Raw genomic sequence first — 16,184 nt, 5'->3', positions numbered from 1 at the left:
TGTTTGCACTGAGAAGGGCATGGGAGACCTTTTGTGGTGTTTGGTAATTGCACATTCTGTTTGCCCACAGGACCTCATTTGTGCTTCCAGATTTCCTCATATGCCCTACCACATAATGCTAGTCAATACTGAACATCTTCAGCAATGGCTGTAACAGACAAAAGCATTGCACATTATTATATACATAATTTCTTGAAAAGTTCTTTTCAATTTAAGTTACAGCTATGTGAGCAATTAAGTGAGAATCGGAAATGGGTTTGTTACATTAACTGCCTTTCATTTACAAATACCATGGCCTTTGGCTTTGCTTCTCTTTATTTGTTATGTATGAAGGCAGGCCAGTAGATAGGGCTTACCTGAAACAGAAATCGCTTGATTCCACCACTGTCCATGGGAGGACATGATTTGGACAGCATATGCCGTGTTCCATGTTACTTGGTACATGGCACATGTGCACATCCTCTCTCCTCCCTGTACTGTCTTGGGTAGTCACCCAGTAATGCAGTGTGATTGTTTTTCCCCCTCAATCCTGAGCTTTATTTACGTAGTTTGTGTGTACTGCCCTTACGGACCACATGCATGAGCCACTTTTTTTTCTGTTCTGTGGATACTTAATAGCATATAAAGTGTGGGAAACCAGCACAGCTGTTGGACTTCTGTGCTGTCAAATAAGCTCAGCTTCTCCACGTTTTTATGCTTTTAACTACATCAGTTTCTTGACTTGACTGAAAATGGAAGTTTTTTTCTGAAAGAACAGCCAGAATAGTTACCTGTTTTGCAGGGATGCCTACATAATGTATTTTGAGGTAGCAGTCACCAAATTAATCTTCAGTGAAGAGGTAAACATCCCACTTTCATGCTTCTAAGCAAAACATCTGAATTTATCATGAACTATTAAAATATTTAAACTTACTCCATGGGCATAATATTCTCTTACACAGCATTTCCATTCTGTTTTCACTGTGATACAGCATTTTCAGAGTTACTAAGCTTTGCTTAGTTTCTGTCAAGTATTTTGTACAAAGGGGTCTGATTTTACACTGGTATGAAATAAATTTTATTCTTTTCCACAAAAAATTGTTCCAGAACTTAATCCTGGAAGGTTTAGGTAAGTTTTACTTAGGGCAAAAACTGGATCAGATTAGCAAGCAGTGTGATGAAGAAGTGACCTGATTGTTGTCTCCCTGTACTGCATCTCCCACTCTCTGTATAGGATGTCTGACAATTTATCAGCACTAGATTGTACCTATTTAACATATCATCCACTGACACCAAATGTGATTCATTTTTCTGCCCAATTTAAACAAATTAGAATTTGCTGGTAGCCTAGAAATCAACTGGCTTTTATTAAATGACCCAGCCTTTGATGAGCTTGGTGGATTCAGGAGCAGGACCTAATTGACAGAGCATTTACTGCCAATGTAGAAATTTGAGCTACAGGAAATAGCACTCCAGCTCTTCATAGCTGTTTTCAGTGTTAAATGTAATGAATTCCCTTCTTTGTATTGCCATTTCCACGTTTCTCTATTGCACTCTAGCAGTGGCATATTGTATGTGCTTTGAGAGTGGATTATATGAAGAGATGTGCAGTTGCATAAGGTTTCATCACTGATTTGCATATTGGGACATGTTCTGTGAGTTTAACTTTGCTGTAGGCTTGACTGGTACAGGAAGTTCTGATAACAGATAATTCTACATGAACCTTCTAAAATTCACAACCAGAAACACCTCCTTTTGTTCAATAAAAGTATAGCCCCTTTTATCATTTTCTGTTTAGTTAGCTTGATTTTTATCAATCAGTCATGCTCATTATTATTTCACCTACCAAACTAGTCCCACACTAGTTAGTGGGACGTTTCTACAATTTGTGTACTCCTCCACTGTTGTCCCTGCAGAAGTACTAGAGGTCTGGTGGCAGTAGGACTTTCTCCAAGGTGATGTTAAACTGTTTTGCTACACCCCAGTTACATATTTCAGTTCTTTACTCTTCCATGCTTCCAGCTCCTTTTAAAGTTATATTCTATTAGAGGGACTTTTAAGGAAGGAGGGGAAGGGGGAAGAAAAAGAAAGAGGAAAGGAAATCAAATTTCTAAAAGAATTATCCTTCTGACACTTTTTTGTACGTTTTTTTCCTGTTGAAATGGCATATTTGGTCAAGCCATTATCTTGAGTAAAGCAAGTAGTTTTATTGATGACAGTTTGACTGGAACTTACTGGATTAGATAGGAAACGAGCAAGTGTGCATCCATGCTTCATTTTGCTGTCCTTTGTTTTGCTCTTCTAGTCTAAAATCTCGGTTGACAGCCTTTACTTTCAGCACCCTGCTGCCTTTATGCCTAAATGCATTCAGCTGAGCTATTGCTTACAGTTATCACTTTCTGGGACAGTTTGTTCAGAGGGAGCTTACACCGGGTCCTGCAAAATGCTGATAATTGGCTTGTTTGGGAAACAAGGAATTCATGAGCTCTGCCCCAGGAATGCCAAGCCTTACACAAGTCAATATGTTAAAGTTTTCTTCAGCCAGTCACAAAATCTGCGGTTTTGAAAGCTGGAAACTTGACACAGAAACTGGAAATGTTTATCATAAGATAGTATTTCTTTCAAATAGTTACAAAGTAAAAATATATGTGTCCATATAAATTGCTTAACTAGGAATACTGAATCTCAAACAAAAATGCTCCCTTTTCAAAAATTATTGTGTCTGTTGAAGGAACATCTGTTAGCTAAATAATTAATAGTCCTGTCATGATGAAGTGGAAAATAGAGACTTGGGGATACATTCCTCTGAAGTTAGGATGTAAGAGAGCAAGTCTGAATTTGTATTCTGCATTGCTAATCCTCTCCATTGTAAATGATGCCATTCTGGTTGTGTTACAATCTGTTTTCCTAAAAGAGTTTGTACATCTGAAAGTGTGCACAAAGCTGGTAAATTCCAGAGAACTGATTATAAAAACATTGTAGAGCTTATATCTGAGATTCTGCTGGACCTCTCAAAATCTAAGTGGCTCGATTCGATTCAGTTCATTTCATCATGTTAAAAAGTGACAGTATGACTTTATTTAGCCCTACAGAAGATAACATAATCTTTAAATACTGTATGCTGTAGCTATAAATACAGTTATAAATACATCAACAGAAATATTCTACGTTAGGAGAGTTTTCCAATGTATAACTTTCTCAAATTCTTAAGGTGTTGCAGTAAAAAAACCTATATTTTCATGTATCTGAGGACAGAAACAGGAAAAGCTATAGCATGTACTTCCTTGCACACTATCTGTTTATAGAAGAAGGGAGAGACACGTGTCTTCTTCATCATAGATATTATGCAATTGAGGCAATTGTATTCATATCTTTGAAGTAAAGGCAGAAAATTTAATTCATTTTACTTGTTCTGTTTTTAAACAGTTATTTTTCTTTGTTTTGCTTTTATATAATAATATGATTTTCAATTAAACAAGAAAATTCAAATTTGAAAGCTGGAACACTCACACTTCTAAAAAGTTATAATACTGTTCTTGAATCTTTTATCCTATTTTATTTTGGATTTATGTTACAATGCTTTGCGGCTTTGTGATCATTTGCTGTTTCTGACAAAGGCATTTACTATATGAAAATTGTTTGACAAATGATACAAAACTCTGTAAAAGCTCAAATCAAGGTAAATCCCAGAAGCATTTTGGAGTTTTGCCATAGCTGTCAAACACTGAATACCGTATCAAAAAATCAGACACAATCGTAAAAATGTTCTGTTTAAATATTTTCTGAAAAAAGAACAGTGCAAATTTTTTTCCATTTGCTGCAACAGTTAATTTCAAATTTTGTTTCAGTTTTAAACTGAAACTCATACAAAGTTAAGTGAAATATAACATGATTGCTAAGAAAAAAAACAGCTTTTTGAAATCTTTCCAATCAAACTTCAGTTATTTTAGGGTGGCAAGATGAATTCTTGTTGCTTTGGGGAGGAAGGGGAGGGCAGAGAGGTTTAATCTAACCAGCTTGTGAAATCTATTTACAGACATATGCTCAGGCCTTGTCATTGTCCAGAGTGTAAAATCAGACAATTTTATGGGATGAGCAAAACAGAAATTCATAATACTCGAGTATTATGATACATAATACATAGTGTTAGTTACTGCCTGATGCAGATGCTTGGCAGTGTGTAATATAAAGTACACAATTAAAACCATTGAGGCCAAGAAATACAGATTGCTCAGGCGTGGAGTGGCTGTGTCTGTCTGAGCTATAAATAAAGGAGTCAGTGTTCATGAAGGCCACAATATCCTCTTGAGTAGCAGGAAGTACATAGTGCTCGTGGATGACTGTATCTTTTTCTGACTTTGAAGGTAAATATCTTGTATGAAGTATTATCAAAGAAACCCAGAATGGTTTGGGTTGGAAGGGATCTGTAAAGATCCTCTAGTCCAACCCTCCTGCAATCACCCAGGATGTCTTCAATTAGACCAGGATGCTCAGAGACCTGTCCAAGTCTTGGATGTTTCCTGGGTGGGCACCCACCACCTCTCTGGGCAATCTGTTCCAGGGTTTCACCACCCTGACATTAATACATTTCAATTCTGATATTCACAGCTGTGATACTGCCAAAACATTTGCAAAGAACTTTGCTTGCAGGGTCTCATAGCATCATACTCTTCCCTTTTCAGGGATCATTTCAGCACTCATAAATACCTAGACTATCATCTACATCTTAAGTGCATTTTGGAGACATTTTCTTAAATAAATGATCATATTTCCTAGGTAGTCTGTGAAGAGAGGTAGACACCTCCGTCTGCATTTGATCTTCGTCTGAAAGCTTTCCAGACCAAATAGGGAACGCTGGCAATTAGAAAATCAGGAAAAAATTAAGGTTTCACTTTGGAAGCAGTGAACCATACCTGCAAGTTTTGTTTTTATATTTCTCACACGGGTGATGTGGCTGACTTACTGTAGCAGTCATTTTATGACCTTTTCATCGTTTTGGTTTTGACAAAGATTAGAAATTATGGATATGGAAGTGGCATGTGGCATAACATGCCCATGCCTACAAGTCCCCTTATTCCCTGAGAACAAGGCTGTATCCACACAGCGTTGTGCACACAAACCTGAGCTCGGCTCAAGGTAGCCTCTGTCATGGGCAGGAATTGTGAAATGCCTCAGCTGGGTATGGGCTAAGTGTGGTGAGCCTGGTAGAAGCTCTGCAGTACCACACCTTCTTTAAAGCAACTGAAGTGTTAATTCAGATGTATCTGTGCTGGACCAACCAAGCTGGGGACAGCCAGCTGGTCCAAAGGCAAAGAGCCCACTGTGCTCAGCCTTGGTGCCATCTCCCTCTGTGCTGGGCCCTGCAGTTTAAGATTTGATTGCATCTCGAGGAGGGAAACAAAGCTGGTAAGAGGGCTAGTGACAGGACACATTGGAATGGTTCAAAACTACACCTGGGGGGGCTTGGACTGGACATTAGGATGAGTTTCTTAAAGTGATCAAACTCTGCAACAGGCGTCCTAGAGAAGTGGTTGATGCCCCAAGTCTGCCAGTGTTTAAGAGGTATTTGAGCAGTGCCCTGAATAACAGGCTTTAAACTTTGGTTAGCCCTAAAGTGGTCAGGCAGTTGGACTGGATCATTGTTTTAGGTCCCTTCCATCTGAAACAAACTTCTCTGTTCTATTCAGTTTCAGCTGTAGGGCTAGCAAATCCCTATGCCATTGTCACGCTGTGACACTATCACTTCTACACGGGGCAAAAGAGAGTTTGGTGCATCTTTCAAATTTAGTTTTTATAGTCATCTACATGTATGCATGCAGGAATTTAAATCCTGCCTCATTGTACATAAGGGATTGGAAGAAAATTTAAATACTCAATAAAGGAGCTGAGTTTCCTTTTAACAGCAGGTTAGTCTGGGGTTTGGATTTGTTTAATGTGTATCCTTCTGTCCCCTACTTTTTTTTTCTTACAGACCTTTTGCAGCGGCCACAAATCAGCAAATGCAGATCACCTGAAATGGAGACATTTTCATGTTTTTGGACTGCTGGAAATTTTTATAACCTCACTGTTCCAAGAATACTACAGCTGTTGTACAAGAAGAGGTAATAAAAGCTGAGACAGGAAAAGAGAGAAGTAATTTATTTTGCTATGCTTTTTAGGTTGTTGCTGTCTTTTGTTGTGATATGAGCCATACTGTTTTTTAAGAGTGTAAAACCATGTTTTAAGTACATTTTCTCCAATGTCAGAATTTATTGGTAATTATTAAGCAATTTGGAACAACGAGCATTATTTGGCAGATAATTAAGAACAGGTTCTAACTAAATTTAAGTCCAGGTTGCAGAATATAAAACTGAACACCATATGGCTTGGGTAAGGATTTTTTAATAGGCAACTTTAGTTCATTCTTTATCTATCTAACCTGCAACACTGAGTGCGCAGATGTGGAGGTTGGATACAGCTCCTTTTAAATTTTTATTAAAGTTTCATGAAGTCCCCATTGATCAATTGCTGTAATAAAGTCTGAATGTACAGGTTCAGAGAAAAGGCTGCTCTGATACTGGGATAATGTTAAATTGAGTCGTGTTCAATTATGATTCAGCTCCACTTTAAGCTTTTTTAAATTTCAGGTTGCTACAATGATTAGCCTGAAAAAAGACATAGACATTACCAGTAATGGCTATTAAGGAAATAGGCCTTTTGTTCACAGGAGGAGGAGTATGTGAATTTCTGTTCCCTTTAATGAACAGGGTTTTGATCTTTTTGATCTAGAGACTCTTTTTGATGATGGTAATGATACATTTCCATAGCAGACTTAAGCCTAATGGCAAGGCTGGCTTTCTTAGTTCCTCTAAGACATCTCAGAAATCACAGGATCATAGAATAACAGAATCATAAAATGGTCTGGGTTAGCAGGCACCTTAATGTTCAGCTGTTTTCCAGGCTACTAAGAGTACATGAGTACCTAAACTCGGTTATAGAAGTTTCTTCAGTACTGGTTTAATTGTAAATCACCATCAATATTGACGCGGTTTTATCCTTCATAAATTTTACAGCTTCTCAGCTCTGTGTCTCGTAACATCTGTAATTTGTACTTTATAAAGTCTATAAATCTCTCTCTCACAAATACTGCATTTTTGTTGTCATTCTAGTAATGAGGAAGACTGGAAAGAATGCCCTGATTATATCACTTCAGGACAAAATAGCTGTTATTTCAACGCATCCTACACCTCTGTGTGGACACCATATTGTGTCCAGCTCGCCAGTAAAAATGAAGTATATGATAAAAAATGTTTCAGTGTTGATGAAATAGGTATGCTTCTATTACGTATCTTACCTCTATAAGCTTTTTATTACTTAGGCTTTATTTAAATATTGCCTCTCAGAAAAGTTAGTATCTAAAATCTATGATATATAGGAAGGGATTTGATTCTGTAACATCATAATGTAATCCACACCAGAAAATACTGCCTAGATTAGAAGAAAACTTAAAAGCAAATATGTGATTTCTTTTTCTATATAGGAGTGGTCTCTCAAATGTGTGCATGCTTAAATGAGCTTGTCTTTGCTGTTACTTTGAGTCCTTCCTAATAGATGCTGCATCTTCTTGTACAGCAAAGTTGATATTAAAACCTTGATTCTGCAAAACTCTGGGAGCCAAACACTATTTTGTTCCTCAAACAACTGTAATCTAAACAGGATGTCTGGTGTTTCTAAGCTAGGATTTATACTTGTGGCAATATGAATTGTGACTGCCTGGGACTTTATAGATGTTATTGCTTATTCAGAGTGGTAGTGTACCTGCATGTCCAGATAATTTATTCCTACATGTGATTAGGATGCCCAATGCTCTCTTTTATTTAGCTGAGCAAATTTAGACTAGTTTTTTCGAATACCAAAATTTTTCAGTGTATTTCTATATTAGTTACTAAATATTTGTCTTTATGTGTTACTCCAATTACTGTTTTTATTTCTTCTCAGAACTCTAGATTTAAATTTTGATGGATAATTGTTTCTATCTAGTGTTTTATAATCTGCTATTCAGAAATACACTTTGGTAGGGCATACATTCTTAATTTTCTTTATTAGTTGCTTGGGTGAGATTTGTGAAGAACATATCTACTGCCAGTTGGCGGGGTGCCTTCTTGTTACCAAACTTGCAATGACTTTTTTTTCCAATATATTAGATTTTAATCAGAGAATACATGATTAATATACTTCTTGAGTCCTGAAATAATTTGTCAGTGTGTAGTGAGAAGGTCATTTCACATTAAAAACTGGCTGTTTTATTCCAAATACTCTGTTTAAACAGTACTACCTGATCCCCCTGTCCACCTTAACTGGACTCTGCTAAATACTAGTCAGACTGGGATCCATGGGGACATCCAGGTAAGATGGGATCCACCACCAACAGCAGATGTTCGGAAGGGATGGATTACTCTGGAGTATGAGTTGCAGTACAAAGAAGTTAATGAGACAAAATGGAAGGAGGTATGAAACAAATATTTATTATACCTTAGTCATAGTGCAGTGCAGGCTTGTTCTATCTCTAATACTCTTGTGCCACTATGAAAAAGACATTTGTACTTGCTAATTAGACAATGCCTTAATTCTTAAAAAATATGCCTATGTTTTTTCTCACATTTTCTAGCAAACACTGTAACTTTATGTGTCGAGATAATGTGTTGACAGGCAGGATAATAAAAAACTCAGAAAATAAAAATAAAAAACTAACTATGTTAGGTTAGTAAGTATAGGAAGAGTCAGATATACGCAAGTTTTTATCAAGGATAAAATATTTATCTATTGTTTTCTTAAACTTCAAAATCTAACGCATTGGAGCAATGCTAAAGTTTCACTTTTCAGATTCCTTGCTACAAATGTCTTCTCTAATGAGTGTTGAGGCACATTAAGACAGAAATGTCTGGTAATACATTGTCAAGTTACACATGTCTAGTTATTACTAGTTTTTTACACAAAGGATAATCTTTGACTGCTTAAATATACCATAATGCTTAGTACAATAGTAAGTACTGTAAATTAATTTTTTACTAGTTATATGTACAAAATCCCCCCTTACTGAGATTTGTTTTGTAGTTTTTCTGTATGTCTTGGGATGATTGATTGCTTTTTCATGCATAGCCTTTATTATATTTCAATATATTTTCTAATTGAAAAGAAATAACTTCTAAATTGAAAGAAGATAAACTATTAAAGTGTTAAAAGCAGTAAATTACAATGATAAGAGGACCGAAATTATTTTTTGAGAAATGTTCTAAACTGAATAAAATCTACCCTGACATAACAGGTGAGACAGAGACAAATTATTGGTTACTTTTTTTGATCTCTCCCTCATGTGGCTTTTACTTGATTTAATCCATGACAAATGCTATACACTTCTATAATCTATACACTTCATGCTGAACTCCATACATTCTGCTCTATCCAGGAGTCTTTCATAAAGGCTCTGATACAGTCTTCTTGGCTTTTTCCAAGTGGCACCATTATTTGGGATGCATGTAAACTTATCCATAAAACTTCAGTGAACTATTTCTTTATGGCTTAATAGCGTAAAATAGGTATATATTGGATATCTTCCCAATGCTTCCCAAATGGATACTCTTCACAAGTTCAAAACATTGGTGATGTATAGCAATGGTTCTCCACAATCTTATGCTCAACTACTAGCAGAGAAAAGCAGTCTGCCTCCTCCAAAATCTGACTGTTTGGTTGTAAGAACATTGGAGTCTGGAGTGACCAGGGATCCGACAACTCCAGAGATCATACCTACCAACAAATAGTGTCTCGAGTTTAGGTTATGCAGCTACAGAGATTATAGGACTGTATTGTTGAAGCTTCCTTCAAATTCCCAAAGACTGCTGTTTTCCAAATATTTTAAGTCCTAGCCATGATGGGTTTTTTCTGGTATCATACTTGATTCTGCAGTAAAAGTAGAATATAATATCTGCCACATGGATTTCTATTTTGAGCACTTCTTCCTTATTTTTGCATGCTTTTGTAGGGCTACTGAAATTAAAATACATATTCTTAGAGGTGTAAAATAGAAAAAGGCAGAAATTTCACCTATTAAGACCTCCAATGTGATTTCCTAAACAGTTTGATATTCAGCAGTATCTAAGTATGTTTCAGCTAATATTGAAGTTTCAAAGACCAACAATCTGATGCTAGCACTCACACAGTCTCCCTTATCACATTTTGTATACAGCTGAAGATTTTGGGGACCTATACATTGTTCTCCAAATAAAAACACTTGTAACATACAATATGTTTGGTTATAGTTGTTAAATCTGTCGTGGAGATTGCAGTAGTTTTAGAACTCCCTTGTTATTTTAACAGCATTTTGTGGCAGTTAGTGATTAGTGAAAGATGTTAACACCACCTACTTATGGCTTGTAACTAGAGGAAGCTGCTTTTCTTCACTGACTGTACCTACAGAACTTGGATTCTCTGCTTTTGGTGCCCTGAATCATAGAAATGCCTGATGACTACTAAGTCAACAGTAAATGGTGTGAATGTTCTCTGAACTCTTCTTTTGGTATTCTTAAAATTCCCAGTAGCAAAAATGCCTTCAAACTTTTACTTCTGCAGTCAAGCAGCAGTGTAAAATTTCCAGTACAACTCAAGCAAATAAATCACAGTCCTTCTGTATTTACAGTTGAAACCCAGGCTTTCAACAGTGGCTCCACTGTACTCTCTGAAGACAGCAAGAGATTATGAGATACGGATCCGATCAAGACAACGAACTTCTGAAAAATTTGGGGAGTTCAGTGAAATCCTCTATGTATCATTTTCTCAAATAGGCATTGGATGTGATCGTTGTACAGAAGGTAAATAAGCTAAGTGTTTATATAGCTGTGATTCTTTTCAGAGAGAAGAGCTGTGTCTTTGCAGTGATGGGGTGGAGGGTGGTTTAACCAGGTTATATAGTTGAATACATAATCAGCCTTCTACATGAGAATCATTTAGGGAGATTGAGAATGTTCAAGTTCCATATACAAGCTCAGAAGCAAAGTCAGTCAGCAAGACTGTTTCACAGATTATCAGAGACTAAAAATACAAATAGCTTTAAGAATCAGAAATAACTACTGTTATAGTCTAAACCAGAATCAAATCTCATACTTTATCATCTAAAATGACCACTTCAGTTGGGAAGAAAAGAACTGTGATTTCTTGTAATAGTGTTGGCTAAGTTTTTTTCCCAGAATTCTATGCTTTTCCGATTATCCTGGTATACTGTCAAGGGCAGTGAGTGTTTTACTCATTCTTGCTTATGACTGGTACTCATTTTAAAGTGCTGTTGAAGACAGAAGAAGCCGTTGAGAATCACATCTTTTCTATTGAAGGAATGAGACAGTGCCTTTTCAAGAAGTGTGAGCTACTAAATTAAGTCTTCAAAATATGAAGGCTTCAATGAATAATTTTAACCAGCTGCTTCACATCATTTTCCAGAGTTTTAGTGAAAGTGTTACATAAAACAACCTGTAACTCTTATCTTTCAAAATCTTGCTAGATTCTCCTTTTTAGCTCTTCGTATTATTAGTTCTCATTTCTAATTTATAGGAACAGCTGATGTTCTGTACATGTGGCATTTTTTTATTAATCTCATCCACATTAAGTGGTCAAGGTTTTCAGATTAATTAAATTAAAATACTAGGAAAATCTAAGACCATCCTACAGCCAGTTTCCTTCAGTCACTGCAACTCAGATTCTCCAAGGTGATACAAATCTACACACCTCACACAGCAGCAGGGAGCTGATTTGATTGAGAATTTATTTTTGCTTCTTTTGTATATCACTCTCAGGAACACAGAATTAAACTTTAGATACGTTTCATGTATTAATAATTAAAAGTTTTCTAATGCAATGTTCCAACTTCTTGAAGGAGTTGGACATTTTCAGGTCTCACTGACATGACGATTAGTTACTGAAATAGAGATCTGTTTAACACAGATGTATCCATATAGGACTTTATTGATTCCTGAAAGTGTGTCTGGTCAAAGTCTGAGCTGGGAACACAGGGCTCAAACTTGTACCTGAATTTTTTATTTTGTTTTTTCTCTGAAAGGTCATTTATGATCATATATAGAGTTCTAAAGCTTTCTGTCCAGTGTTCCTTAGCCCAAAAAAATGAGTGAATTTTTGTAGGAAATTGAAAATAATAAAAAAGTGAGAAAAATCTAAGACTAAAGCTAGAAAAAAATTCTCTATGCTTTGTAATTTATAATGTCATATTAAGAATAATGGAATTGCTAGTATTTAAGAGATAAAACTTTTCATTTATCAGCATTGTTCTTCATTTCTACTAAATTGCATTTCTCAATCAATTTCTAAATTCTATGTAGCCACCTGAAAGGTAAATAAAAAGGGCTTTTTTTCAGTTGATTCAATTGGTTGACATTATAATTAATGTTCAGCCTTTAGAAAGAGAAGTAATATGTTTTTTGACATGACCATTCTTTAGTTTTTGTGAGAGAAAAATAGTTTGCTTGTGATTTTGTGTGCTATTAGTAATGTTCTCTCAGCTTGGATGGACAAGTAATAGCATGGTCTGTGGCAGTATGTGCCCTCAGGACTTCTGATACCATGTTCCAAGCAGGCAGAATGTTTCTCATGGCTGGTTTTGCTATAGACGTTATCTTTATTAAGATCTTGTTTAGATTTATGAAATCAGTCTGGTTTAGCAAGGAGTCTCAGTGGGCTGATGGAAACTGCTGAGACCAAAAGCAGCTGTAGATTAGGAATGATACTTCCCAATTCAGTGCCACAACTGAGACTCTCCCAAAGCACACCCTGCTCACTCAGTCCCACCTTCCTCTTTCTGCTCCAGTGGGAAGGAGTTGAGAACTGACAACACAAAAAATGAAGATCACATCTTGAGACACGAACAGTTTACTGGAAACAGCAATGAGATATGAAAACAAACAGTAAAAGCAACAATATTAATAGTGAAAGTAAACAAAAGAGAAGGTGGTTCAAACCCTTTGAGTGAGAGATGCTCACTGCAGAGACAACAGGCAGTGTCAGACAATGCCACCACATTTTTCAACCAAAAGTCACACCCTTCTTCTTGGAAGCCAGGGAGTCCCTTTGTCCACCCCTGGCCAGTGTCACAAGGTGGGATCGAGGAACCTCCAAATGCTGGCCAGAACTAGGAAATAAGCACATTTTTATTTCTGCTGAACACAGAACTTTCACATTTAAGTAAGAAAAATTTTCATCAATTTTTTACCACTTTGGAATCCTCAGGTGGTAGAAGACAAGGCTGAAATTAAAGATGGGACAGTGATGGAGATTCCTGCTTATATGTTCATGTTTTGTTGTTTCAGAGGTTGAGTTTCCATGGTTCTTAGTTGTTGTCTTTGGAGTGTGTGGGCTGGCTGTAACAGTGATCTCAATCATGCTGTCTAAACAACCAAGGTAGAGACTCTTTATTTGTTGGATTTTATGTACCTGTAGCTTTAAAAAAAGAACAAATCAGTTATTTCAAATTTGGGGGACTATGAACCATTTTGAACATTTTTGTCCATTCTTGTAAACAACATATAACTGGAATTAGTATGTATGGGGCCTTTAGCACAGGGAATCTCATTATGTTGATCTTCTTTCACTGCAGTACATTTTATTCTGCAGGATTTACATGATTGAATTACTTAGGCTTTGAAGGGGACTATTTTTTTAGCTCACTCAAATTTTGTACATGCTGGTTTTTATTCACCTACAGTTTAAAAATTTCATACAAACCTATATCTGTGTATTTGATTTTGTTCTTAGATTATTCCACTGAACTCCACTTTTTGGTGTCAAGGGAAAGAGCTTGATTGACAGGGGAATATTTGGTCTCTGTGGATAAATTGCAGCTCCTGTAGATAAGAGGAGTAAAATGAAACAAAGCACAGAATTGCATTGTTTGTAAAAATTACAAAATTGTGTTATATAAAAAAATGAAATTATTAAACACACATAAAAATGACAGGTCTTAAAATTAATTAATCCCCTTATACATGTTTTCAGGGATAGGTCTTGGCAGAATTCAATTTGGATGTTGTATCAGTACTTTTGTACACTACGGAGCAACACCATGGTCAAGACCTGGTGCACACATGCATGTTGTCAGTGGCCTTGTGTACACACTTTGAAAATGAATGCTGAGTAGTTTTACACATACCATCAAATCGTTTCACATCCTGAAATTAAAACAATATGGTGCATTTGGAGTAGATCTAAAAAAATATTTTTTCATTGAGCAGTAATATTTTATTTCAGCAAGCTCTGTGCTTTGACAGAGTTTAATTTCGGGAAGCCATTTCCCTGCAATATTTAAAAGCAAGATTTAAAAGCACGTTTCCTCATACAATTCATGACAAAACTTGATGTGTCAGAATGGAGCAATATGCATGTGGCACCAGGAGCTAAGGTCAGCACACTGAGGTCTGGAGCTCTGTGTATCTCTGATCAGAGTTTATAAATATCTTCCATGCTAATCATGAATGCTGGAAGAAGCTTTTCTCCACTGAAGACCTTCATGTGGAAATTTTTTCTGGACTGCAGTCTTGTGCCCTTTCCTTCAAACTGGAGCATTTAGTGGTGGAATGGCAATGTATTCTGCAGAGAAGCGGCCTGCATAGGTTTTCCATAATGCAAAATATCCAGGCTAAGTTTCCTCCTGATTCTGAAAGATACCAGTTCATATTTTCCTCTCTTCTGATCTCACAGGCTCTGAACGAGTCTCTCTAGGACAGATGCCATAGGTTTAGGTCATTAGAACTGAGAGATGAAAGCCTGAATTATGCTAGGCTAAGAAAGGAGCAGAGCATAGTTCTCCCTCCCAAATGTCTTCTCCAGGCAGCGAGTGGTAAAGTTCTTTGTCTGTTTCACTAGAAGCAATGCCCAGTCCTGTCAGAATACCTGATTTGTGGATTCAACTGTAAAGCACAAGTCCTAACCCTGATAGCCCAACCAGGTTACACTGCCTCTCCATGGATTAGGTGGAAAATTACTGGATTTTTGGCTCTTATTAGGCTTGCTGGGCAGAACACTGAGGATCTGCTCAAAACTAGAAACATCTGAGGAATTTGGATATGCCATGGTTAAGCCAAAGGTGCCTAAATTTCTCTCTAGGTACTCTTTAAGACTTCTGTGACCCTCCCTTGACCTCACCGTCACTAAAAAGGCAGCAAAACTCAATTTGGATTTATGTCTACCATTTCCCACACCTTACTTTGTAAAATAGGCAATTAACCCAGTATAAAGAGGATTTTGAATTTTCCTTTTGTTTATCTGTTTGCAAAAGAAGCAGGGAGGTAAAATGAAACAGCTAACTGTTGGATAATTATTAAGGGAAAATCATACTTCTGCTAGAATTAGGAGGCAGAGGAGGTGATTTGGTTTAGAGGGTTTTTTTTGTCCCCTAAAAAATTAGGAATGCACTTTATGAAGGATTAGAATAATATATATTTCCACAGCCTGCAAATGCCCAAGCACGTTACTGGGCCTTTCTCTACAGGAGTAAACCCTTGCCTTAATTATATATTATTTGTTGCACTAATAATTCAAAAAGAAGAACTGTCACAGAAATGGCAAAACACTAGCCTAAATTCTTGCAGATGTTTTTCAGTTTTATTTATTAGTTCTAAAGAATTCACTCTTTCCACCAATTCCCATTTTCTGTTCCCCTGTTTAAATTTATTGGGCATATGCAAGGCTACTTTGTCCCTGAAAAAACTTTGGAAAAGTCACCACATACTGAGGTTTGTATCGGGTTCCATTGAAAAGTATGTAAAAAGGGAATCTATTGACAGAGCTCTAGGAATTTACACTCTTTCTATACAGCGTTGAATTGCCAAAGTCCAGGCTCCAAAATGGACTGCCACGTAAATTTAAGTTCAAAAGGGAAAAATTTAAATTTAATTTCAAAAAGGGAAATTGTAGAAAATGTGTTTCTTAATTTGCAGTGAGAGAAAACATTACTTCTTAGCAGTATTTGAAATTTTAGTTTCAAACATTTATGTTTTCAAGTAGTTAAATATAAATGCAGTGTAATCCTGTCTTCTTTCTAACTTCCTCAAAAAAAACCCACGGTCAATTAAGTGTCTTCTTTTTTTTTTCCTCCAGGTTAAAAATGCTTATTTTTCCTCCTGTGCCAGTTCCAAAGATTAAAGGGATTGACCCAGATCTTTTGAAGGTAATAT

General features: G+C 36.5%; 1 protein-coding gene across 2 annotated transcripts in view; it reads left to right on the top strand.

Moving 5' to 3' along the window:
- Nucleotides 1-16,184, top strand: part of GHR (growth hormone receptor) — a 117,178-nt gene that overhangs the window by 97,940 nt on the left and 3,054 nt on the right. For both annotated transcript variants that reach the window (XM_014884261.2, XM_088156557.1), the window contains exons 4-9: nt 5,951-6,080; nt 7,128-7,288; nt 8,288-8,466; nt 10,652-10,823; nt 13,323-13,413; nt 16,108-16,177. In XM_014884261.2, coding sequence (XP_014739747.1) covers nt 5,951-6,080; nt 7,128-7,288; nt 8,288-8,466; nt 10,652-10,823; nt 13,323-13,413; nt 16,108-16,177 — 803 coding nt within the window. The remainder of the gene's footprint in view (nt 1-5,950; nt 6,081-7,127; nt 7,289-8,287; nt 8,467-10,651; nt 10,824-13,322; nt 13,414-16,107; nt 16,178-16,184) is intronic.

The sequence above is a fragment of the Sturnus vulgaris genome, chromosome Z, assembly GCF_052056855.1.
Source record: "Sturnus vulgaris isolate bStuVul1 chromosome Z, bStuVul1.hap1, whole genome shotgun sequence".
Classification (NCBI taxonomy): domain Eukaryota; kingdom Metazoa; phylum Chordata; class Aves; order Passeriformes; family Sturnidae; genus Sturnus; species Sturnus vulgaris.
The sequence above is the reverse complement of the archived record's forward strand: the minus strand, read 5'-3'. Positions and strand labels throughout refer to the sequence as shown.